Below are 26,766 nucleotides of genomic sequence, written 5' to 3'. Positions count from 1 at the left end.
AAACCTGAATCAATTTAGTTTTTCTGTGAAGGAAAAAAATGATAAATGTGTTTTTTTTGTCAATACAATGAAAGTGCTCAGTGAAAAGTTCAGTGTGGTTTTAACCCTGACTTTCATTGTGTCAACAAAATCAGTTGTAACATTTTTCAAAATATCTTTTGTGTTCTAACGAAGAAAGAAAGTCATGATGACTGAATTAAATTTTTTGGGTTAACTTTTTTTTGGTGAAGTTTGTTCATTTTCTATTTGCAATCAATGCATAACCCCTATACAATCTCATAGCATCTGCTAGTGTGGGAGGTTTTTACGGGCCCTTCAGATATGAAATTATTATTTTTTTAAAAAGCAGGCAGAGCTGCTGTTGCCATGTTTTAAGAGATTAATTACCAGCAGATTGCTTCAGACAGCACTAAAGAGCTTCAAACTCTTATTTGGCCAGAATTTATGATACATGCAAGAAGAGAAGCCTTAGTGCCAGCTGGACACTTATTTAAATGTCTTACACCCAAATCATGACACCAATTGTCCTTTTAAGTATTTCATTAATATATTAACATCAATAAAATGTGTAGTTTCTCCACAAAGCCCTATTTCTGCAAATCAAGTTCAGTGCAACATTCATAAAAAAAATCTAATCATATTCCAAACATGAAATTAAATAAATGAGAAGACACATTCAATCATTTCCTACACAATTCACATTTGGCACAAAGGAATCTTCTATACACCTACCCTTTGGTGAGGGTTCATTTGGTTTATGAACAGTAAAGAAATATTCTATTGCGTTGGCTCGCGGCGTCACTGCGAGGATGTCTCCGCTGCTAAACTCGACCTGCCATGCTGGTGAAAGTTTGGAGCCATGCAAGCACCACCGCAACTCAGTCCCTGATGGGGACCCTTCTTTATCCCCTCGCTGTCCATAAACCAACTGCTTTCATTTCCCAGCATGCCACAGTGCATCCCGCAGGCCACAGATGGGCTCTGAGCTATCCCGTTCAATCTCAGATGACCACACGCTGCTCCATTAGACACCTGACCTTGCAGGACGCTGGTGATGTGACTCAACAGGTCATCGAAAAACTTTGGGACTCCCTCGTAACCTGGGTAAAAAATGAAGGGGGTTTTAGATAACGGTAGTCAATGTGTTTCTTGTGACGGTGCTGAAAGCATTGTAAGCGCTCTAAGAGGCAGATTAATAAAAGGCAGATATCATCTGTTGTCTTACACCTGCGGTATCATGGGACTCGTTGGATGTACCACTGAGAGATATGAAAGTGCCGTTCCCTGCTAGATACACAAGATCACCACGGCAACAAGTGGAGAGAAGGCCAGGTGGCTTTTAAACATACTGTAAGCTGACAAACACAGCTGTGCCTGCAGATACTACTAGAGTCTTTAAATCAAGAGCTTCAAATGTACTTTTCCCCATCCTTCCACAATAATATATACACTACCAGTCAAAAGTTTTTGAACAGTAAGATTTTTTATGTTTTTTAAAGAAGTCTCTTCTGCTCACCAAGCCTACATTTATTTGATCCAATGTACAGCAAAAACAGTAAAATAACTGTTCTCTATTTGAATATATTTTAAAATGTAATTTATTCCTGTGATTTCAAAGCTGAATTTTTAGCATCATTACATGTCACATGATCCTTCAGACATAATTTTAATATTCTCATTTGCTGCTCAAAAAAAATGCTTATTATTATTATTTTGTTGAAAACAGCGGAGTAGAATTTTTTTTAGGTTTCTTTGATGAATAGAAAGTTCAGAAGAACAGCATTGATCTGAAATAGAAATCGTTTGTAACATTATAAATGTCTTTAGCATGACTTTTGATCAATTTAAAGCATCCTTGCTAAATGAAAAAAATTAAAATACCGACTCCAAGCTTTTGAATGGTATAGTGTATAATGTTACAAAAGCTTTTTATTTAAGATGCTGATCTTTGGATCTTTCTATTCATCAAAGAATGTTTTAAATATTGGTAATAATAATAGAAATAATAATAAAATGTTCTTGAACAGAAAATCAGCATATTAGAATTCTTTCTGAAGGAGCATGCATTGAAGACTGGAGTAATGATGCTGACAATTCAGCTTTGTTCACAGAAATACATTACATTTGAAAATATATTCAAATAGAAAAGTTATTTTAAATAGAAAAATATTTCACAATATTACTGCTTTTGCTGTATTTTGGATCAAATAAATGCAAGCTGCATGGGTGAGCAGAAGAGAATTCTTTAAAAAAAAACATAAAAAATCTTTTGACTGGTAGTGTATATAGAGAGTAGATTACTTACCAATTGTAATGTTACTGATTCCAAATTACATGATGAAAATAGTTAGTAACATAATCCTTTACATTACACATTTTAGGTAATATAATCAGACTACTTTTTGATAACTTTTAGATGACTTTTGACCTAACTCGTTTATCACATTGATGTAAATAGGATAATATTGTACCATATTGATACAAAAATACAAAGAGTAAGAAAATATTGCATTTGTTGTAATTAACAACATGTCTTTAACATGAAACATTATATTACATGAAGGTTTCCCAAACTGGGGTTTGTAAAGGAACTGCACGGGGATTTGTGAGTTTAATGAAAAAGCTAATAATTAAATCATAAAAATGTAAAATTATAATAAATCATTTAAAAATAACAATCAAAATAAAACACTTACTAAAAAGAGGAAATATTTTATGTTTACCTGCATGTCATGTGACCATAAACCATTTTCAGAGAACTGTGAACATACAAATGTGATACTTCATTTTTTAAATATGTATTTTAAAATCTCAGGGGGGCTTCATGTATATAGGTGAAAGAGGTTCAGATGACACAAAAGTTTGGGAATCCCTGCATTACACATAAATAAGAAATAAGGTGAATTTGTGCATTTTAATGTGCTAAAAGCCTTCCAAAGACATAGTAATAGGCTACACGGTTAAATAACATACTGAGTGATAATTCAAATTCAAATAAAACAGTAGATGTAATGTTGAAACAATTCTTAAACCTGAATCAGTTACTAAACAGCTATATATATATATATATATATATATATATACACACACACATACACACACAAAGCATGGCAAGAATAGTGGGTGAAAACCCAAAGTGAATGATAGAGACAAATGTGAAAAATATTGTGTCATGTTTTGGAGAGAAGAGAGAAGCAGATTCCCTCCAACATCTTAAAAGCAAATAGTAGATGTTTTTATAAAAAACATTCCACTGGATAAATTCAAAAGTTGTAGGAAGCTGTTTAAATAGAGGTAAACTCCTTATTAAAGAAATATGACCTATTTTAGCATTACAAAGCACTAAAAGGCCTCTTTATTATTCTGCACTGACACCATGTGGTCTGTTTGCATTATTGCATTATGGTTTTGAAAGTGGGAATAGAGGTCAGTGCATAAAGATAACACCCAGTCATTGTTGGACTGGATTCAGTCGTTGGACTGTGAGGACCTGCACGTACCTGGGAAAGCGTTGATGTCGATGACGGCGTGCTGGCCGGTCTGGTTGTTGATGATGATGTCAATCCCAAACAGAGAAATGCCAAGGGCCTGTCGTAACCTTCTGGAAATTTTCTGAATGACATCTTTGTTAGGTTCCCCGTACTGGCCCTCCATGTTGTCCCTCTAGAGGAAACCAGAAAAGGGACAAAAAGTATGAAATGCCTATTTGTTGAACATGTATGGTTATTATTCATTGTGAATGCCAAAAGACTTCAAAAGTGCTTTTTTATAAGACGTTTTAGTTATATACAATCATTTGATGCATTCATTTAGATGGTTTTTTTAGATTAACTAAAATGAATGGATTTTGCTGATTGTTTCCAGGTATTTAAACTACTTAAAATGTTTACAGAATAGTTCAGTTGAAGAAAAGTGTAATTTTTCTTGACTTGAAGGTGTTAAAGCATTGCTTGAGTTATAAATGTGAGGCATGTTGACTTACGCAGGTCAGGTCCGAAGAGGACTCTGGTTTGGACACATGATGACTGTTGAAGGATATTGCTCTCCTGTCTAGAAGATAAACAACACAACTTCAGTTGTGTAAGAAATATTTACACTACTTTTCCAAAAGTTGGGGATAGCAAGGTTGTTTTTTTTAAAAGAAATTAATACTTTTATTCAGCAAAGACACATTACATTTATCAAAATATTAAGCAGCACAACTGTTTTCATGATTGCTAATAGTAGGAAATGTTTCTTGAGCACCATATCAGCATATTAGATTGATTTCTGAAAGATCATGTGACACTGAATACTGGAATAATGGCTGCTGACAATTTAGCTTTGCTGTCACAGAAATAAATTACACGTTAAAATATATTAAAACAGAAAACAGCTATTTTAAATTGTAATAACATTTCACAATATTAAGTGTTTTTACTGTATTTTTTATTAAAAAATTTAAACCCAGTTATAAAAAACCCCACTGTTGAACAGTGAACAGTAAATATTTCAATTATTTTTGTCCTTTTCAGCTACATTTATTCAGCAAAGAAAAATCCCCAAATCCTTCACTGTCTCATTGTAAAGTTTATGCAACAAAAATGACAATCTTGGCAACAGAGAATTTGATTGGCCATCGGGGGGGCATAATTCACCAAACCACATTGGCGTCTGAGAACAAAATCTTTGAGTTGCTTATTTAATACATACCATGTCAAAAAGACATAATAAACCACTTCTCTGTAAGAGAAGGAAAGGGTCTAAACATCAGCAACATATGTTGACAGAATGGTCTAGACAGGCTGAGAGCCCTCGCCATCACACAGAGTTGTTCACGAGTGCCATTAATGTCAATCTCACATTCTGATAAAGCTTTCAAACATACAAGGTAACCTTATAAAAATTTCCAGACCAAGTGGGTTTGTTGTCATATCCTATGCTTGTGTGGATGGCTAAAACTAGTTGAAAGACTAGTTCTGGACCTGGCACCCTATAAAGTGTTTTTATTGGCTTTAATGCCGCCTGGTGAACTTGTGTCCCATGTGTGACATGCACAGAGTGCAATTTACAGATTTGTCTTTATTTCTATGTGCACAAACCTTGATGTAATACAAAGTAATATGTGACCCTGGAGCAGAAAACTCAGTCTTAAGTAGCACAGTTATATTTGTAGCAATCTTTTATGCCAAAAATCATTAGGATATTAAGTAAAGATCATGTTCCATGAAGATATTTTGTAAATTTCCTACGGCAAATATATCAAAACTTAATTTTTGATTAGTAATATGCATTGCTAAGAACTTCATTCGGGCAACTTTAAAGGCGATTTTCTCAGTATTTTGATTTTTTTGCTCCCTGAGATTCCAGATTTTCAAATAGTTGTATCTCTGCCAAATATTGTTCTATCCTAACAAACCATACATCAATGGAAAGCCTATTTATTCAGCTTTCGGATGATGTATAAATCTAAATTTCAAAAAAATGGACCCTTATGACTGGTTTTGTGTTTCAGGGTCACAAATATAAAAAAACAATACACTATCATTCAAAAAGTTCATTCAAAAGTCTCTTACGCTCACCAAGGCTGTGTTTATTTCATACAATGAAAACAGTAATATTGTGAAATAATATATTTAAAAATGTTATTTATTCCTGTGACGGCAAAACTGAATTTTCAACATCATTACCCCAGTCTTTCGTGTGACTATGATCCTTCAGAAATCATTCTAATAAGCTTGATTTGCTTATAATTTGCTTATCTATAAAGAGTTTGATTTATGACTAATTGTAGAGCAAAATATTTCTAAACAAATTACATTCGTTAAATACTTTGAACTATCCATTATAGGGATGTTGTGTGAGTCAACTGACCTGTGGGTCCAGATGGGAAATTTCTAATGGAGGGCCGCTGAACCACATTGTAGGCCTCTCCTACAACAAACACCTTATACAGCACTGCATTATGGTTGATGAAGCTCTGGATGACACATGGGGGCTTGATGTCCTTCAGATCTTCCTCACTGAAGATGATGGCCATCTATTGAGCAGGAACCAAATAAACATCTTAACACATTCCAGAGCAGGTAGGTTATAAATTACCACAATAAAATACACTGATTCCTGTTGTTATCTTGAAATGTAAAGGAGCAAACAAGAAAGTGTCGTGAGAGTACAGTGCATACATTATATTTGACCTAAGACTGCCACACCAAAACCCCCTCAATCCATGTATGTTCCTTGTTTTTCCTTTAGCTAAGTAAACCCATGTGCTCACAGTCATAAAACACATGACCATCAACCTGTTTGCACAAAACACAGTCGTTCAGCAGTAAGTGGTGACACATTAATCTAGTACGCCCCTCATTGTCAACATTGTAAAACAGAGTTAATAGTGTCTTCAAGCAGTATTCTGAAGGAATGTAAGTGATCAGAGACTTTGCCTGTACATTAGTCACTGAGAATCAAAGATATGGTCACCATAGCAACGGAGGCTGCACCCCTGTTAATCATCCACAAGGACAGCAGGGTTACGTGTGATTCAGAGAGATGAGAGATTCAGGTTTACTCTCTCTTTATAGGGGGATATGTGTCAAAATACTTTGTGTTTTTTTTTCAGTATCACATGTTCAAGGCAACTGAAATGAATCACAGAAGTGGCCACAGTGTTGTTGAAATATCACAGAAATTATAATGTGTTTTTTATTACTACTACTACTACTAATAATAATAATAATGATAATAATTAGACCTCTCAGTTCTTTAGCTTTACAAAAATAGAAATCCTGCATGAAAAAGTGGGATACTCAAGGCCAGAATTAATAATTTTAATGAGATGCTACTCAGTGTTAGAAATGATTAACTAACATCATGTAGCACCTCTTATGTAATGGATCTGAATATCACTGTACTCTACTGTACTTATCTACTGCTTATTATGTAAAATAGTGCAGGTTACAGTAGAGTAGAGTCTCTTACCTCATGGGAGTTGATGCCATGAGCTACTTGGGTTTTGCAGACTGCAATCAAACAAAAATAGAGTGAAAATGTGTGTCACATCACAGTACACAAGGAAATATGTAATAAGCAGCTTTTTTGAAGTCTTAGACTCCTTTTCGGAATTAGATGAGCCAAATCTATGTATATAAATGGTCTTGAAGATTACTGCTGATTTTAAATGTCTTAAACTTACTGAAGGGAAACGTGATTCCATGTTTCTGAAGCTGCTCCAGAGTCTCAGTGCCACATTCACTCTTGAGAACCATGAATGGAGGCGAGCAGATTCTGTCATCTACAGAAAACACACATGAGCACATGCTATACGGTTTTGTCTAGATCTATGAAATAATTTTATAATACATTATTTAAATAGGCATTTTATACATATGACTTGAATATACTTCTTTTGTGTTGAGAATGTTTTTAATTTCTGGTTAAAAATGTAGTTTGATAATGTAACTGCACTGATATCATAATGAAGAAAAAAAAAGGCAAATTAAAAGGGTGAAATTCTTGAAAAAAAAAAAATAATAATAATTTTTTTTATTATTATTGGTTTTAAACATTAACAAACTTTACTGCTTAATATTTGAAAAAACCTCTTCAGATCAGATCATTCGACGAAGCAAGGTTGGTTTAGGTTATAAAATGTCCCATGGTGCGATCTTCTAAAAACTAGATTCTGAGACTTATGATTCTCTAAAAACTATTTTGATTTAACATTGTCTAAAATATTTAGGAATTAATGCTTGATGATATTTGAATGAATGGAAAATAAATAAATAAATAAAACACTTTTAATATATATATTTTTTTTACTACGGAGACTATTATTATTATTATGAAAAAGATTTAGGATAAAGCAGTTTTTAAATATTAAAATTAAGATTTAAACATCTAAACTCTATGTCAAAGTCAAGAAAATATTGACAACTGTCTTCTTTACTCTTATGGATCTGATCATGATGGCCAACTCGGATTCTAAATTTTGTTTGTAAAGGTCTGGGAGCAATAAATAGTTGATTCTTGGATGTGTTTTGATTTCATCTTACTTTCTGTGTCTTTTTCTCCCTAACTAGCATTTCTTTCTTTCTTTTCTTTTTGCTACACACACAAATGAAAATGTAACCAGACAGCAACACCTTGACAAGATTAACCAGCACACCATGAGCATAACTCTTCGTAGACACCAAGTTTGGATGATGTGTACACATTTTAAGTGATGACTAGACTTTATACAGAATAATATTACTACTGGATCCATGGAAACATTTAAAACTAAACCGCTGAGGTATCTGTGAATTTTCAGCTTGCTTTTGATCTGAAAACATCAATTAAATCTTATAAACAGCTTCTATTCCAAGAGTGAAAGTGCAGGCTATTTATAGCCACACAAAAACAATCTTTTTCTATGTTGGGCAGCTCAAGACAGCTCAGCGTATTAAAGCATCACATTTTTCATTAGACAAGGAACATGAATCCATTTGATCAAACAAGCAGTAACCTTTAAAGCAGCTACAAATGCTGAATACAGCAATGTGATGTGTAACAGGGATGTATGAGATAAACAATAAGTGCGCATTTTGGGGGATACGGGTTGATTATGATTCATTATGAAACCATAGGATGAGCAATCAATTTACACAACCAAGTCAAATGACTCAAGATGAACTAAGCCAAAATAGCACTGAACTTTACTGCAAATCCCATGAGTAAGAACATAAATGTAAGTCACATAATGCAGTACTTGCTTTACATTCAAACACTTGGCCCACGGCAGCTTGTTGTCATCCGTTCACATGGACTTGACATATTGGTCGATTAGCTCATGGAAAAATGTGTCTCATTTAACAAAATCAGTCATTGATGGCACTTGCTGATAGAGCCAAACATGCATGTATTGGGCAAGTGAGTTATTTTAAAAAGGATTTTGTGTAATACAGAGGGTACATGAGCTGTGTTATCTTTCTTTCCCAGAATCCATTGCAATGTTGTTTCAATAAGCTAATAGCCATAGAGGCAGTTGCCTGGTGAGCAGACCCGAGAAAATAGTCACTCCCATTGTATCCTAAACAGAATCGTAGAGACTGGGGAAGCACCAAGGCAGATGGTTAACTTCACACTAACCCTCAGCAGACACTCCTGTACCCACACGTCCCTCTGGAGAACATTGACGTTCTGATATGGTTTTGATTGGACAACATCAGTTTCTCTGATCTGAATGCAAGAGGTTTCTCTTTGAACAATTTGGAAAGCATGCTAATTTTTGCATTTAAAGATCCTTTATAATATGAGCTTCATATACAATGGGGTCCAAAAAGCCACACTGTTACACTGACCACACAAGATGCTCTTTGGATCGTTCTCAAAAACCTCATCAGTTTGTACTCAAACTTGTGGAGTTTATACAGCTTGAGTGTGTCTGTCATTAAAGCAAAAGAGGGACAAACCAAATAATTTTTAAACAGAAATTGATACAAATTTAAACAGTCCCAGACTTTAAAGAGATAGTTCACCCAAAAATGAAAATTCTGTCATTAATTACTCACTCTCATGTCGTTCCAAACCCGTAAGACCTTCGTTCATCTTCGGAACACAAATTAAGATATTTTTGATGAAATCCGAGAGCTTTCTGACCCTGCATAGACAGCAATGCAACTGACACATTCAAGGCCCAGAAAGGTAGTAAGGACATTGTTAAAATAGTCCATGTGAAATCAGTGGTTCAACCGTAATGTTATGAAGCTATGAGAATACTATTTGCGCACAAAGAAAACAAAAATAATGACTTTATTCAACAATTTCAGTCTTAGACGCACGTACAGGAGAGTAGCACGACGCATGCATGTGATGTCGGCATTCGTCGTGCTACTCTCCTGAACGTGTGTCAAAGACTGACACGGAAGAGAAGAAATTGTTGAATAAAGTCATTGTTTTTATTCTCGTAGCTTCATAAAATTAAAGTTGAACCACTGATGTTACATATACTATTTTAACAAATGTTCTTACTACCTTTCTGGACCTTGAATGTGTCCGTTACATTGCTGTCTATGCAGGGTCAGAAAGCTCTTGGATTTAATCAAAAATATCTTAATTTGTGTTCAAAAGAAGTAGAAGGTCTTACGGTTTTGGAACGATATAAGGGTGAGTAATTAATGGCAGATTTTTTTTTTTTTTGGGTGAACCAACCCAGTTTTCCCATTGAGACCCACTTTACACTACAGTTCAAAAGTTTTTTTTTTTTTTTTTTTAAAGAATACATTTATTCAGCAAGGAAGCAATGTATCGCAGTTTCACCAAAATGTAGCTTTTTTTAGCAATAAATTAGAAAAGAAAACGGTTATTTTAAATTGTAATTATATTTGACAGTATTGTTCTTGCTGTATTTTAACCATAAAAGACTTTCAAAAACATTAAAAACTCTTACCAACCTCAAACTTTTGAATGGTAGTGTATGTGTAGATACTTATGTGTGGAAATGTTTAGGCTGAATATTTTGAATAAGAGTGCAGATTTAGATTCCTTAGGCACTACGTCATTCACACAGCTGGTGATTCTGTTGGCTTGTAGTGATCCTGCGGGCCTCCTGTTATTTCTGTGGCCAGTGAATGCAGCACGCAAGCAGCACAAAGAATGAACGACTCAGCAGCTTTAGGACATAAGCCCTCCATAAGCCTCACACTTCCCCTGTGGAAAGGCAAAACCTGCCCTCCTCGTGTTAGTTCACCCCTGAAGAACAAAGGAGGTTCTAAAGGCCTGGTTTACAGAACCATTTGCAACATTTAGAATTAGTGGAAATGCTGTAAACGGTCTGATCTACATTACAGCTTAGCATGTCTGACACAAAAAGCAACCAACCAGATTGGTTGCGTGCCATTTAGGGGTGAGCTTATCTGAAATATATAGCTGGGTCACCCATTATCAATAATTGTATTTAACACAGTTGTATTTTGTGTGATTAAATCACACACACACATGTATAACTGTGTATTAGTGCTGTAGACAGACCTTGCATGCACTCTTCAAGTTTATGGATTAGCTTGTATGACTTGCAGCGGTCCAGCAGGGTACGAATGGCTGGAAGAGGGTCGAGAATCACTGTTTCAGGATGAGCATCTATGTAGTCCTGGAAAGAGGTCAAAACATACAATTAATGATGAAATGAAATGAAAGAACAATGTCAGCAGTTATTTAAAAAAAAAAAGATATAAAACAATATATATATATGTTACAATATTATTATTTTTTAATATTTCTAATAATATATTATTTTTATTATTATTAAAATAGTATTATTAATATGTTAATTTAACAAAATATTAAAAATATATACTATTCTATTTTTCTTATTTTGTATTAAAATACAAGGAGTGAAGAGCAGATAAATGTATGGCCACTTGAGCTGATTTATCTATTTACCTGAACGCCCTGAACAAGCAGCAGAGACTCTGTGACATTTTGGTCAGCATCAACAATGTGGTCAGTCAGCTTGTGGATGATGACATCAAATGGACCCTGCTTCTCTATTGGCTGGCTCAGATCCAGCTAGACCGGGAGAACAAGGTAAAGAGCTCAGTAAACATCCATGAGACATTTTTTAACAATACCCCTCCGGGAGAATTCTAATGTCAATATATGAACAGGCAGAGAATGTATTTTTCTCAAAAATGCACATGTGTGTATTATTTGTTAGACATTAACTATTATAATTAGCCAATTAAATGCAATAGGTTGACAAAATAAACAGCATGCCTACATTTTGAAATTCCAGTTTTGCCACAAGTTCTGTTTGCTCAAGGGGGACATTTGAAGAACCGATGTTTATGACGTGATGTTAATTGTGAGGTGTGATCTGTGCCATCACTCAGACCTTGTGCTGCACAACTCTGAAAACAAACTATTTTGTTTGTTCTAAAGCTCAGATCTGGAGCAAATAGAGATAAAAAAAAAGCATAATTACAGTATTTTTTCATAAATATAGTGGTACAGAAGCAGTCAACTATTTTATGACAGCACAATGTGTTCTAAAGGTTTTTCATGTCGTCCAATATGGAAAATGTCTGCTTGGGGTACACAGAACATGTGGTCCCTTTGGGTTTAACCTTTCGGGATGAGAGCCTATTTCCTTTGGATCAGACCACAAAGGTTCTTGGCAAACGTCAGAGGCATTTAAACATGGCCTAGGCAGTTAATAGGGGATAGGGGCATCCCTAAGTGCACTTTTATTTATAACGCTTAGACCCAGTCCAGAGTTTCGCTTTTAAAAGCACTTGGACTGCGTGGCCCACCAGAGGTAATCCTAAGGGATTTATTATCTTATTCCCTAAATGGCTCTGTTTCAGATTACAATGTTTGGAAATATTCTCATTGCCAGCACAGATGTGTGACAAACAATTTGCGAAAACAGACAAAGAATGAAGATGACACACAGATTCCACCTCATGACACTTCAGAGAAAAGACCCCTCCACTTCCCTTTTTGTAGAGGATATTCAGCTGATACACATATCATCTGATACAAAGCATGAGACAGCCATGCTTTACGTCACATTAATGTTGCTGTAGCAATTTAGTCATTTAAAGTAGCTTTTTAAATAACAATCAGGCAAAGAGCTTCACTGCTTCCTGGATATAATGAGGCCTTATTTGCTTTGCTAGATTATTGTTCTCCCATCTAGCACACTTCTGTGTGAGGGACATAACATCATTACGCCAAGTTAAGTGCAAACCAAGGAAGTGATGGCAAACAAAAGTCCTTCTTTAAATTACATTTTTAAAATATATTAAAATACAAAACAGTTACTTTAAATTTTTACTTTAAATTTTACAATATTAGTGTTTTTTCGATAAAATGAGCATAAGAGACTTCAAAAAAAGACTGATTCAAAATTGTTAAAACAACTTATTGACCCCAAACTTTTGATAAAAAAAGAAAATTTGTAAGGATATATTCATATCCTTATTAAACCAAAAGCTTATAAGGATACATGTTCACTCCCATGACCCTTGGGTTATATTATATTTTTGAAATGAGTGTTGGTAAGTACTTGAGAAAGTGTAATTATCTTATCTCTATGGTGGTGACATGCTGAAATTGCAGTTTTTAAACTATATGTAAATGTACTATGAACCTATAAAATAATTTAATAAGTAAAGTAGGACAGGCTGAGAAGGGAAGACAGAGTATGTTGACCAACAAAAACTATTTACCCACAGAAAATACACTCAGGTAAATATTCAAAGACTTCATTTTCAAAAAAAGTGACGAGATTAAGCCTTTTCCCTTTGATTGCTTTTAGTAACTTAATGATTAAATAATCTCATTATCTTAAACAAATTAATGACACTTCCCCCTGTCTAAAGTGATCAGCCCATGGACTGATTGCTAGATAGTGAAGTACTTTAGAGACCATATAAAATCTATGACTGGGTGCAGCTGGGTAGCCTATTGCATGAGGTGTAAACAGGTCAAAGTCCATCCTTTACTCTCTTCAGTTTCCACGCCCTATATGCTGTGGATAGCAAAGCGGTGTACATCTTGGGAGTGGAGAAAAGCCCTCAGTGTTTCACTCATCCAGACAGCTTCACTCATAAATGTCTGACACTGAGGGAACAAGGACCTTGGTTTCTTCTACCAGCCTTCACATGCATGTCCCAAAACAAAACAAGGTGACTCTGCCATCACTCATGTACTTTCCACGGCAAAACATTAAAGAACAATGTTTGTCCATAAGCATATACATTTATTTTATTTTTAATTTTTTAACTAAAGATATGCTTTGAGTTCTGATCCACACCTCATTTCCACTGCAAGCTGCTTGGTTTGTTATAGGCAGCCCTATACGTATCTCAGGGCCACCTCAGTTCCTCTTTAGCTTAACACAATATAAACATGCTTGACAAGGGCATGTCCTGCTGGAATGCACAATACTGTCTTCATATGTCCACTGAAAACATTACCACAAAAAGTCAGTCATTTTCTCCAAAATAAAGGATTTCTCCAAGTCATTGATACCACTAGTGATTTTTTTTGTCTATTTATTTAAAAATTGTATTTATTATTTTTTTTTACACACACACATATATATATATATATATATATAATATAATATTATTTAAAAAAATATTATTTTACTAAAAACATATATTTTATTTTTTTATTTAAAATAAAATAAAAAATAAACAGATTTTCAATATTTTTTATCTTAATTGTATGTCTATTTTCTATTTTTCAAAATCCTGAAGGTTTAAATCGATTTTAAATAACAGATTTTCAATGTGGTCTTAGACTTTTAGGGGGAGAAAAAACACCCACACACAAAATAATCATAATAATAATGTCTTAAACGTGTCACAATACATTCTAATCTCTGTGAGTCATGTGTCTAATGATTTATCAGTGGCAAGGTGAAACAAAGGGAAGCTGCCACAAGTGCAACAGAATCATTCAATAACTCGCCATCCTTGAGCAAACATAGCATGATGGTGATGGCCTAACTTGAAAAAAAGTAATGCAAGAACAATCCATGTTCTGTTCATCAACACTAAAATGGGGGCACTCTTGTAGGTATAAGACATCTGTAGAAGCCCTGACAAAGCCAGGTGTTCCTTACAAGAACAAAATGCACACATTGTATGTGAATCTATTTACAGTGCCTTTGTTATCAGTGAGGACAGGTTGGGTTTAACCTATTCTCCAAAAAATCATCCTCTTTACTTGAATGAAGCCAAGGAAGCTAGATTAAGCAGGAACAAATGGAAGACTTAAAGACTTGTGTTCTATGCTGTCCCATCGCACTAATGTCCTCAGCACAACCTTATAGAATTACTTGATAAGACAATGCTTCAGCTTAGACTCTAAATGCAGCTCATATCAGACTGATATGAAGAAGGCTAATCTGTGCAATTTCCATGCAATTTTGTAGAAGCAAACTTTTGTTTTGTTATGTTAGGCTATATTAGGCCTGGTTGAAAACAGTTTTGAAGCAAAAAGTCTATAAACTGTTTTTACTGGCATCTATTCAATGGCAAAGAAAAAAAGCCACAAGAATGATCATGCAATAACAGTATGAACATTATTAATATGGCATTACAGTAAGCATCACCAGCCCTATTAAACAATGCATTTATTATTATGCAATACAAACCTCAAAATGCACAATTCCAACTGCATGTAAGAGTGATTAACTGTGAAGTAATGCAGTAATAGTATGTAATACTCATGGTGATGGTGATATTTTAAATTTAAGTGTCCCCAGGCATACTAGCTGCATTTTCATTTAATGAAAGGCATGTTTGTAATGTTTCGAGCAGATGCTGACAAATATATTGCAATGGTATTGTGGAAGCAGCCTCACATTAATGAGCAGGCTTTTGTGTCATGGAAAAGCCATAAAAAAGAAAGAAAAATGCCATAACGGTATCTTACCTGGATCATCTCTATGCCTTGTTTCCTGGAAAACAAAAAAAAGTGGAAAAACAAACTATGAATATTTTATATTGATTCCATGTGACATGCAACTAAAGTACTGTTGACTCAAATAATGATCAACATTGACTTGAACTTGGAATAATGAGAACTTCACAATGAGACAAATTATTAGGAAGACAGAAATTCTAATAGAACTGGGAAATAGATGTGTGATAAAAAGGGGGCTTTGTCACCTACAGCAATCCCTGTTTAGCTTTGGACTGCTGTCTCTTACACAAATAGGACAGAATTCTCCAAATTCCCTCTCACAAACACAGGCACAAAAAAGCAACAAACACACATGCTTAAAATTAAGTATCATCCCTCTCCATTTCCAGACAACACATTTATGCGATTGATAAAGCGAAACAAAACACTCTTTAAATGATAACGCAGTTCATATAATGAACAGTTTGTCTGATTAGTTCTTGTGCTATGAGAATATCTGTATTTGGGCAACTTTAAATCTTTAAGTTTAAAAGTCCTTGAAGAAAACAACAAGCTCACATCTTTTTAAACAGCTGACGATCATGTTGTGATTTAACGAATGTAGCACTGCTTGGCAGTTTATCAGCAGTGCTGAGTCAGTAGTTTGTTTCTAAAGCCTCAGAACTAGGTGAAAATATCTTAGCCTTTCATCAAATGTCCCAAGACAAATATGCCAGACAGTAGAATAACAAATCACTGAGCATTTTGAATAAGCTTAGGTAAAATCCCTTTGAAAACCGGTTATCTTTAGGCTGGAACATGCTCGTGAAAGACAGAAGATCACGTTACATGTCATGTAGCCCACGCACTTTACGTCATCCGCACAGATACGCATCTAAGGCATGTTCAGTGCCTCCCTCCGCAAACACAACATTTATAGCTTTATAGCCATATTGATTACAATGCCATGTAAACTTGAATAACGTAAGTAACACAATTTGACTTTGAATCAGTTAAGTAACAGGCACAGTCTTCCTGCAGACTCTTAGGAATGCATGGAGTCTTAAGAGATATGCGAGCAATGTTACTCCTAATTCTGTGAAATCGAAGACTGCCTGCCTACCTGGTGCTTATCCAGGTGAACTTTGTCTAGGCCTTTGTCTTTTTTACGGTGAAAAATTCTGCAGATTATTTTATGGCCATCAAATTATGAGAATCCCAGGACAGTGTTACAAGTTACAGCGTTTTATAAGCAATCTAGGACAGTTCAGAAGGGACTCCCTCGAATAGGAAATGCTTAGAAAATTGACAGGCAGACTGACTACGCTGACGAAAGATATCCATGGTTTTATGATTGAAGAAAGATGATGGATGCAAGAGTGTATTGCATAAGAGTAGTGGTTTATGGGGGGGAGGGTACAGGAAGAGAGTTAGTTTCACATTTTTTAGACAAGACTGTTCGGAGAACACAAACTGCAGAGATGACGGTGAGAAATAGTGAAGGAATATCTTTTTTTACATTTACTGGATACAATGAAGTGTGTGAAACTGTGTCGACGAGAGGACAACAAGAGGACATGACTAGTTGTGATGACTCATGTTTCCTATATCCTATAAGCCCCACTTGTTTTTAATCTCTACAAATCATCTGAATTACACATTCATGTGTTGACACATCAGCACCCCTCAAAAATAAATATATCATTTTCCTAATATTAAATGGCAAGTAGTTTTAACATGTATTCCTTAAAATGAACTAGTATATTTTACATTACTAGCACTTTTTAAATGAGTAGTTAGTTAGCAATCCAAACAGTGACTCTTTGCTGTTTGACACATTGCCACTAGCAACTGTTTATTAGATAGACACTAGTACTTTTTTCTTTGCTACTAGTCAAATAACTATTACAATATAACACTCCAATTGTGTCAAATAATTCCAATAATTTCCAAAACTGTGAAATAATGATTCCATTGTTAAAAGTACTTTTTGCCTGTATGTGAAGAAGATGACAATTGAATAGGTAGGGTACTAGGAGCTATGTTCTAGCTCTAACATACACTCTTAAAAATAAAGGTGCTTCACGATGCCATAGAAGAACCTTTTTGTCTAAATGGTTCCATAAAGAACCTTTAACATCTGAAGAACCTTTCTGTTTCACAAAAGGTTCTTTGGGGCGAAAGAAGGTTCTTCAGATTATAAAAAGGTAAGAAAGAGATGGTTCTTTAAAGAACCTTTGACTGAATGGTTCTTTGTGGAACCAAAAATTATTCTTCTATGGCATCGCTTGAAGAACCTTTTGAAGCACCTTTATTTTTAAGAGTGTATATTCCGATTGTTATAGTAACATTTTACTCTTAGTAACAAGATTTTTTCACTGAAATATGACAAGTAAAAAACTTACTAAAAAGTACTAGTAACAAATATTAAAACAACTTGCTACTTGCATAGGACCGGCTCTTGTCTAACGCTGAGATGCGCTTTTACGCACCTGCACATATCCACGAAGGTCTGGAAACTGAGTTTTTTAATCTTCTTTTCGCTGAGCCAGTATCCAACTCTCTTTCCTTTCACGAATGTCTGCATCTCTGGAGAGAGATAGGCTATTTCAGTCCAACTGCAGAGTTTATTCATTAAGAATTCGACCAGCAATTTAGTTTAAGTAGCCTATTTTAAACTACACGCAAGAAGAGTAGTTGGGTGGTTAATGTCAAAAGATACAGAAGATTTCCTGAATGCAAGTTTGATCTTACCTGACAGAATCAATGCGTCTCTCTCCTTTACGTCTCGTAAAGTCCGAATTACAGGTTTCGACTGTCGTCAATAGTAGTCCATCCAGGATTGCCAGTGTCCTCCAGAATGCGTGTCCCTCTGTCTAAATTGCTGTTCAATTTTATGACAACTTCGTCACATTATTTATATATCTGACACCAACACATGTCGACATAACAAACACATCATGACACATCACAGTGTGAAACGGGAGCGTGTGTCCCTTGTGTAACCTCAATCTTTTTTATCCAATTGGTCTGTCCATTACTTGGCAATGCTGTCGATTAACAATGTAATGATGATTGGCCATTTGGACAGCAACGAAACTTATTTGCCCTGGCACACCCTTTTCAGAGGCGGGCTTAACGTTTGTTCACTGCTAAAACTTGCGTGGTGTTTGCGAGGGATCTGCTCCGGCTGGATTTATTCATTCAAATTCAAGTGTTTCGTTGTACCAAAGTTCAAATCTTTCACAATAAGAAATAATAGGGAAATAAAAAAAAGAGGTGCAGTGGCTTGTTGGAGTGGTAGAGACGTTGAGTGTAGATTTTAACCGAGGTGGTCGACCAAAGGCAAATTTTTCGTCTAGGTTAGCTATTTCAATTATATTAAATATTTTCAAATAAAACACTAAAGTTTTTTTTAATTATATAGGCTATTTGTAATATTTAAATATGTGATTTAGGGGAAAATGTATCAATAAAATGTATCAATAAAATAGTTTTGCTGCTGAAAAGCTACATGACATTTCTCAGTAGGGAGGTTCTTGAAGCAGTTTAACTTAAAGATTCGCTATTAGTAGACGCTGCTGCTGAAGCTGCTGAGAGACCCACAGACAGATTCACAAGCGCTTAATAGGCCTATCTCTCTGTCTCTCTCTCTCTCTCTTTCTCTAATAACTGCATTAGACTGCATTAGCCTGCATACCAATGGCTCAAGCCTCTGTTATTAGCTCTAAAATTACATTTTGGAATTTTCAACGGAAGGTTTGGGATGAAGTGCGTAAAAATTAGTTCAATACATTTCAGGACGGAAACATGTCAAATGTCTTGAAACAAATCATTCTGAACAATATGTCTTGATGTGTGGTAGTGACTCCTGGCCGTTAAAATGATTAGAGAAATAACTCCCGAAGTGGTAGGCTATGCCGTGCCTATTAATGGAATGGTCTTTCTGAGTTCTCAAACAAATTAAGAACTACATTCCATTCGATTTTTATTGACTGAACGCAAGCGCTTATTGTGATGGAAAACACTGTAACATTTCCACTGATCAAGAAATATTTTTGTTTGCTTGGGTGGTAATATTAGGCCTATTATATTAATAGTGAAGGGGGGCCCAAAAATGAGTTTAGCCTATGTCACGAAAAGAGGTAAATCCGGTTGTAGGCTACCGTGTTGCTTGCTATGCTAGGTATAAATATAAAAAACTGTAAATTCAAAAAATGTAATTCATTAGGATACTTACTAATTAATTTCTCCTTTCAAAAGTAATATTATTACTTTACTTAGGCTACTACTTTATGGCAATAGTAATATATGACACTATTACTTTTCCTTCACGCCCCACGGAAGTTGTAGCCCAGGCCTAATTGCTTAATACCCCAAAAAAAAAAAATCTGAAATGTTACTAACAATATATTTCCGCCTCATCATTTGACCAAAATCCACATGGGATCACAGTCAGAAGTTATTACAAACACTCACTGGTGATTGATAGTGACTTTGAAATGTTGTATTAACCTCATTAATTGTCATGTGTATTGTGTAACTTGTGTAAGTTAATTGTAGCTAATTTCTCTATTTCCCACATACTATTATATTCACAATGTACTGTATTTTATCAAAAGAAATAGTATAAGTTTGTAAGAAAATGTTTCATTTTCTAAAAAGATTTTTAAATATAGTAATGCAATTTATATCGGGATCAGAGGGATGTGGGTGGGCAAGCCATGTAATGCCAGAGTAAAGTATAATGCCACAACATCCATAATGCCACAACTAACACATTGGTGTTCGGATCATCTTTTCTTCTCACAAAATCAATGTAATGGCAATATTTCCATCCGTGAAATGTAAGCTTTTCCATATTCCAAGCTTGCCTGCTGCTCTGGTGACTTCATGTGTTCATGAGTCATAAAAATTATGAAAATAAATCTAGGAATTACTGGATTGTTGGACTTCAAATCAGTAGGCATTGAGGCATCAAAACTAAGCTGTTTTATGGATGGTAACTGTAATATTATTACTGAAATCTTATTAGTAATTAGTTGCACTACTAGTTAGTGCACAAAGTAATATTACTGTATTACTGTAACTAGTTACAGTCCAACACTGCTTATTACAACCTCGGCCAGTTGAACAAACAATACAAGGAAGGATCGACATGAAACTGCTCTTTTAATTCTTTCAAAATAATATAAATATTATATAAAATAAATAATGTTAAATTGCATAAATTATAACAAATATAACCCCTCAAGTACAGTAAAAAGAAAAAAAGAAAAAAAAGAAAAAAAAGAGTTTGACATTTGAAGGAAAACAGCTTATAAATCACAAAATTATATATATTTTATAAAATGTAAAAATGCGGAATGTTTTCAGATGAATACAGTTTAAATAATTTTCTTATCTCAAAATTGTTGTGGTCCTCTAAATCTCTCTTGTAATTTTACAACTGCTAACTGTCATGTAAGATAGTGATTTGTCCTCTGTAGTGAGTTTGTGCTTGGTAAAACCGTCGGTGTTACAGCACACCTGTGTGTACACATATTTTGATTTCTGGCGTTGTATATGACACAGAGATGCTCTGGGGGGCAGTAGACTACTTTGCGAGGTTAATAATAAAGCCGGCGAAGATTCACGGGAAACTTCCCGGATGTTGCTAGTCCGGGAAGTGAGTCCTATGAGAACAATCCTGTGGCAGCGTTGTGTGTTTTGACTTGAGAAACATATTGTCCTGCAAACCGCGCAAAATGGATTGATCGTGTGATCACAGTAAGTAACACTCATGTGTAATCATGTGTTTAGTGGATATGATGGGGGCGTGTCGCTGTATAATAATGACACAACAGTACTAGTCAACAGCTCTGGGAAATATCCAGAGGGTGATTTTTCTTGTGTTTGAAGGACTTCGTCTTTGTTTATTTAATATTTCAAGCTAAAGTTTTATAATTATTTTAGGAATGTGTTTCGTACAACATCAAGGAAGTTAATGTTTTGAAAATTAAATATTTTAGTGATATATTTTTTGTGAATATAATTAAATATTAACTTGTGTGTTTTCCACTGAGCCCCTTTCTTGTTCAACAAGAGCCGTCAAAACTTCAGATATATCAGCATTTAATTTCTTGATGCCAGTTATCACAGATTTCAAATTGCCATCTGCTTGTACTGTAAACTGGCTTGTCCGTCCATCTCGGTACTTCAGCTCTCCCTTCAGCTCGCACGCTGCCATATTGCAGGTAGACGCTGTAACTCGGTTGCCAGATCTCACATGAAAACCACGCAAAACGGACTGTCTAAAATGAAATGGAAAAAAATGAAGTATCTAAAAAAATTATTTATGAAATAGAATGGAATAGATTACACTACAGGCTAAACTTCAACATCCCTCAAAATATTATTATCAGTAATTACATAATTTTACAAAAAATAGCTAAAATATTTCAAATATAGAACTGGTCATTAAATAACTGCAACAGGCAGCAAATTAACAATATTAACAATGAACAAAATGCAGACATAAGCATAAACATGAACATAACCATGTAAAATATATATCTTTATTTACATATACATATATACATATATTTAAAAAACCGTATGAGTAAGTGACACACTATTTATAAGCGGTATAATGAGTGGACATGGCAACACTGATCTACCCTTTGAACTCTGATCTATCAAATTAGCTTTGCGAAAATTCCTATTTTTTCTGTTTATTCAGAATCATTGAGTTAATATGGGTGTGATGTATGAATACACATTAGTCAGAAAAAAGAGCCCTTAAAAATAATAAATTATATTTACAACTCCAGCAACTCTCCCGCCAAAACATCTCGTATTTGCATAAACCGGAAGCAGCGTTGGTTTTGTTATTGTCAGTTAATCCCGAGAACATGTTCGGGTAATGTCAAATTGCATTACACTTATCTACATCTTTCGTTTAGTTGTATAACAGAGGACCCACTGTCTCCAGTAAAGCGTGATCTCGCTGACAGTTCAGTTAGTTCGTGTCTCGGTTCGTGCCCTGGAACAGGAACTAGAAACATTATTTTGCGCTCGTCTCTTCAAGGATGGCGGCAAATGATGGAGAGGAGGAGGCTACTGTATCTCTGGTGGACGTCTTAGAGGAGGACGAAGAGCTGGAGAACGAAGCCTCCGCTGTTCTTGGAGGGAGTGATTCAGAGAAATGCTCGTATCCAGAGGTTTGACGGCTTTATGTAAACCGTTTTTAGCAAGCGGATCATACCTTGACACAGCCTGTTTCATCTCGGTGTTCAACATAATTCTTGCAAAATGTTTGTTGGATTGTTTTGATTTGGGTTTAACACAAAACATTATCAATAATGCGTCTATTTGTCGGAAATAAACCTTATTGCAATAACAGATAATAGCAAGATGCCTTTAACAGTAACGTAGTTGTCAGTAAATGCTCTGTATTTACATTAACATTCTCAAATGAAAATAAGTTATATGTTCTGAAAACCAGGTGATTTGTTTTGTCCTGACAGGGTTATGTGAAGCGTCAGGCTCTGTATGCCTGCAACACCTGCACACCAAAGGGAGGAGAGCCAGCTGGCATCTGTCTGGCATGCTCCTACAAGTGCCATGAAGGCCATGACCTTTTTGAGCTCTATACCAAGAGGTGAATATTTCCACAGTCCATCTAAAATAACCACTGAAGCCATGATACTATGTTAGAAGGTACATTTGCTGCTGCTCTAACCCGTTTAAGCAGAGCCTGATTGGATCTGACATTTATTGTTTGATGGTTTGCTGACGGGCTTCCATGTGCATTTTGCTAACTATTTTGCCTAATGTGTATTAATATATTTTTGACAGTATGACAGGAATTATTTAGCTGTTTTTCTTTGATGTATTTGCACTGGCTGCATCATAGGCAATGCGAGTGAAGAACTAGGGCTGTCAAAATGGCTGAAAAACAAAATTTTGAACTTAAATATGATCAAAAGTCGAATTATATTCAAATTTAAAATGCATAATTTCAGTTATGGTGAAGAATAGCTTTTGGCTTCTCTCCTGAGGCCACAAGAGGGCGCATCGAGCGAAATATTACTAATGCACATTTATTCAAAGCATAAGATAACGACTATCTGTGAACAAATGTGCTTCATGTTTAAAATAATGTTAATAAACCAATTATAATTAAGTTGCTTAAACAACTATAAACAAAACAGCATCATGTATGTATGCATAGTTTAATACAAAGGGCGGAAAGCCATTCACACAGAGTACATTTTTCATTTAAAAACATGAGATGCAGTGGGATGGGGAAAAAGCCCGCCATAAAGTCTCGAGATGTGCTTTTTTTAAAGTTAAACTTGCATTAATTTTACATGGCTTTCTAAACATGCTTTCTAAACTCCTTTGTGTGATAGTAATAGATGTCCCTGTAGAAAATGCACGAAATATGCATTCTGTGTGAACGGCTTTTTTTAAAGTTAAACTTGCATTAATTTTACATGGCTTTCTAAACATGCTTTCTAAACTCCTTTGTGTGATAGTAATAGATGTCCCTGTAGAAAATGCACGAAATATGCATTCTGTGTGAACGGCCTGGTTTCAGTTTTGATGTAAACAAGATCTTCTCCGCATTGATGTTCTCTTTTTCCGCAATGTTTTTAATAACTGCGCAGCAGCGGCGCATCTAGTGGCTTCAACTGGATAGGCTAACAAAAACATTATAATGCAACGACACTTACATCGTCATTGCAACTTGTGCCAATGCAACGTTTTTGCATTCAAATGTGGATTTTTATTTTAAATTCAACAAATATTCGAAATTCGAATTTTTTTGACAGCCCTAATGAGAACCGTCACATATAACATAATTTTAATGTGAAGAAATTTCCACATGGAGATCTGGAGGCAATAAAACTATAGGCGTCAGTGTTTTTAGATGGTTTGGATTGAATTACACACAGATCTAATTTAAATTGTGCTTGCTGAGGCATTGTGATATGTTACGAGTAAGCTGCACTCAAAACCTTATTGGTAATACAGGAATTTTCGATGTGATTGTGGAAATGACAAGTTTGGGGAAATGGAGTGCAAGCTATTTGCGGTAAGATACATTTTGCTGCTAGTTTGAATTTGTGTCTTTTGCGTTTTAATTGGACTTTTGGAGTTCTGTTATACAGGATAAAGAGAAAGTGAATTCAGGGAACAAATACAGCCATAATTTTTTTGGCTTGTATTGCACATGTGACAGACCCTACCCAGATCCAGAGGATGAGGTAATGTGCGCTTTAGATTGAGTTGCATTCTATAATAATGTTCTAGTATTCTGTTATTGTATGTTGTATTGCAAATAAAGTTTTTAATTATGAATAGGTATTCAGATGTGTATTGTGTTTGGATGTTTAGAGTGCTTTTATTATATTACATTGAGTAGATCACATGCATATATGAACCATGTTCTCTCTTCAGGTTCCAGATGAGATGATCCAGTGTATTGTGTGTGAGGACTGGTTCCATGGTCGGGTTAGTATCAAATCAGATTGCAGGACATGAACATGGTTTAGTGTTCTTTGTGTGTGTAGATGAGGAGCAGAATGCATTCAGGTTGAAATGTTTGAGAACGTCGCTGTGTGTTTCTCTCAGCATTTAGGCTGCGTAGTGCCAGACTGTGTGGAGCTGCAAGAGATGATCTGCGAGTCGTGCATGAATAAAACACCTTTCCTTTGGAGCTATGCTGCACATATTGCAGGTAATGTTGTTGTATAAATTTTTCTGCTTCCATTTTGCATTTATAGATAATTTAGTATGAAAATGAGTGCAAAGTTCTCTTTAAAAAGAGAAATGAATGTATCAGCCAGGACACATTAAACTGATCAAAAGTGACAGTAAAGCCATTTACAGTGTTTTCAACAATTATACATTTGTGAAGGTTTATTATGTCTTGTTTGCATCAGTGCCACCCATGACAAAAGTAAGTCCATGCAAAGGAGAGGAGGATGTGGAGGTAGAAAATGATGAAGAGGAGAAGAAAATAAAAAATGAGAACCCTAGGAGCCCTGTTGATGAGAAGGTACTTGCTGTTTGCTGTAATGTCTGTTTTCTTGTCTCTAAATAGGACGATGAAACATGACATGGCATTTTTAATTCAATTCATTCCTGTTCAGTCCATTTTATTGTGGACAGCCAAACTTCAATCTCCGTACTTGTATTCAATGAATAAGTGTTTTAAGGCACGATGCACTTAGCTGTTTTTAGACACAGATATGCCTTTGTTTTGAAGTCTCACCACAAGGTGGCAGTAGTTCTGTTAGATGATGCATGTCTGAAAGACTTTTCATTGGGGAATTGGTTCATCTCTTATGCTTCATCTGTCTCAATTAAGCTGTAATTTGCAGATATCGAGCTAAACTGAATTTGCACCACATTGTTTTGTTGCTGTTAGCAAGAATGCCAACTCAGCTGTATGAATGAGAAATGATTTTAACAATCTACACCGGAAGAGAGAGGAATCAGTGATCAAGATTTGGTGACCTTCTCTCTGCCGTCAGGTGCAGGTCAACGGGACATCCGCCTGTAAGCGGAAACACCAGGAAGAAGCTGAAGGCTCCTCAGAGGAGGGTTCGTGCGCGGGTTGCAGGCTGAGAGAGATGAAGGCCTCGGGGAGGAGCCGGACTCTGCAGGGCGCCGTGTTCTGGCTGTCTGCCTGGCGCACAAAACTCTGCACCTGCTCCAACTGCAAGGTACAGCTCAAACACACTTTACAGAGGAGATTTACTACATAATACTGCTTTTACCCTTGTTTAAAGGATTAGTTGACTTCCAGAATTTTTCTATATAGTGGACTTCAGTGGGAGCCAATGGGTTGAAGGTCCAAATTGCAGTTTCAGTGCTGCTTCAAAGGGCTCTACATGATCCCAGCTGAGGAATAAGGGTCTTATCTAGCGAAACGATCAGCCATTTAAAAAAAAAATAAAATAAAATAACAATTATACTTTTTAACCTCAAATGTTCGTCTTGCACCAGCCTGACCTCACACATTAGTCACGTTGAAAAGATCATGCGTGACATTGGCAGAAGTACCGACTGAGTGTTTACAAAGCAAACGTGTAAAGAAAGTCAAACGGCGTACAAAAAAGGTAAAACAACGATGTCGGACAATTTTGAAGTTGAAAGAGAAAATGAGATGGAGTTTTTCACCCTACCCTACCTTTTTGAACGGAGTACACAGATGAAGAACTAACCATGACGGACCTTTCCTACATAATTACGTAATGCATGAAATCACTTGTCTAATGCAAGACAAGCATTTGTGGTTAAAGTGTGTGTGTGTATATATATATGTATGTGTGTGTGTGTGTGTGTGTGTATGTATATATATGTATATATATATATATATATATATATGTATATATA

General features: G+C 35.4%; 2 protein-coding genes across 3 annotated transcripts in view; one reads left to right on the top strand and one right to left on the bottom strand.

Moving 5' to 3' along the window:
• Positions 1 to 25: 25 nt before the first annotated feature.
• On the bottom strand, positions 26 to 18,443 carry LOC107586239 (inositol-tetrakisphosphate 1-kinase-like). 2 transcript variants are annotated; one of them, XM_016273507.1, is made up of 11 exons: positions 18,130 to 18,443; positions 17,868 to 17,964; positions 15,406 to 15,430; positions 11,398 to 11,523; positions 10,987 to 11,104; positions 7,172 to 7,270; positions 6,958 to 6,998; positions 5,854 to 6,019; positions 3,983 to 4,050; positions 3,501 to 3,663; positions 26 to 1,100 (listed from the first exon to the last, which is right to left on the bottom strand). In XM_016273507.1, the coding sequence occupies exons 2-11, from the start codon at positions 17,960 to 17,962 to the stop codon at positions 799 to 801; spliced, it is 1,203 nt and encodes a 400-aa protein (XP_016128993.1). In that variant the 5' UTR covers positions 17,963 to 17,964; positions 18,130 to 18,443; the 3' UTR covers positions 26 to 798. The 2 variants fall into 2 exon arrangements, with proteins under 2 accessions (XP_016128993.1, XP_016129001.1); XM_016273515.1 differs by lacking the exon at positions 17,868 to 17,964.
• Positions 18,444 to 22,227: 3,784 nt separating this feature from the next.
• Positions 22,228 to 26,766, top strand: part of LOC107583822 (putative E3 ubiquitin-protein ligase UBR7) — a 6,270-nt gene continuing 1,731 nt past the window's right edge. Inside the window, exons 1-8 of the mRNA XM_016270167.1 lie at positions 22,228 to 22,577; positions 22,884 to 23,017; positions 24,397 to 24,457; positions 24,534 to 24,629; positions 24,823 to 24,876; positions 24,997 to 25,102; positions 25,308 to 25,423; positions 25,902 to 26,093. Coding sequence (XP_016125653.1) covers positions 22,446 to 22,577; positions 22,884 to 23,017; positions 24,397 to 24,457; positions 24,534 to 24,629; positions 24,823 to 24,876; positions 24,997 to 25,102; positions 25,308 to 25,423; positions 25,902 to 26,093 — 891 coding nt within the window. The 5' untranslated portion in view covers positions 22,228 to 22,445. The remainder of the gene's footprint in view (positions 22,578 to 22,883; positions 23,018 to 24,396; positions 24,458 to 24,533; positions 24,630 to 24,822; positions 24,877 to 24,996; positions 25,103 to 25,307; positions 25,424 to 25,901; positions 26,094 to 26,766) is intronic.

The sequence above is a fragment of the Sinocyclocheilus grahami genome, unplaced genomic scaffold (assembly GCF_001515645.1).
Source record: "Sinocyclocheilus grahami isolate Dianchi unplaced genomic scaffold, SAMN03320097.WGS_v1.1 scaffold5.1, whole genome shotgun sequence".
Classification (NCBI taxonomy): Eukaryota; Metazoa; Chordata; class Actinopteri; order Cypriniformes; family Cyprinidae; genus Sinocyclocheilus; species Sinocyclocheilus grahami.
Note: the sequence above shows the minus strand (reverse complement) of the source record. Positions and strands in the feature narration are given on the sequence as shown.

What these genes read in the sequence shown, in the direction of transcription:
- LOC107586239 (XM_016273507.1), bottom strand. Translation starts at nt 17,962, where the DNA reads ATGCAGACATTCGTGAAAGGAAAGAGAGTTGGATACTGGCTCAGCGAA. An exon ending in ACTTGAAGAGTGCATGCAAG is followed by an intron (nt 7,271 to 10,986) that starts GTCTGTCTACAG and finishes TGTTTTCTGTAG; the next exon opens with ATGACAGAATCTGCTCGCCT. An exon ending in CCTCTTCGGACCTGACCTGC is followed by an intron (nt 3,664 to 3,982) that starts GTAAGTCAACAT and finishes GGTTTCCTCTAG; the next exon opens with AGGGACAACATGGAGGGCCA.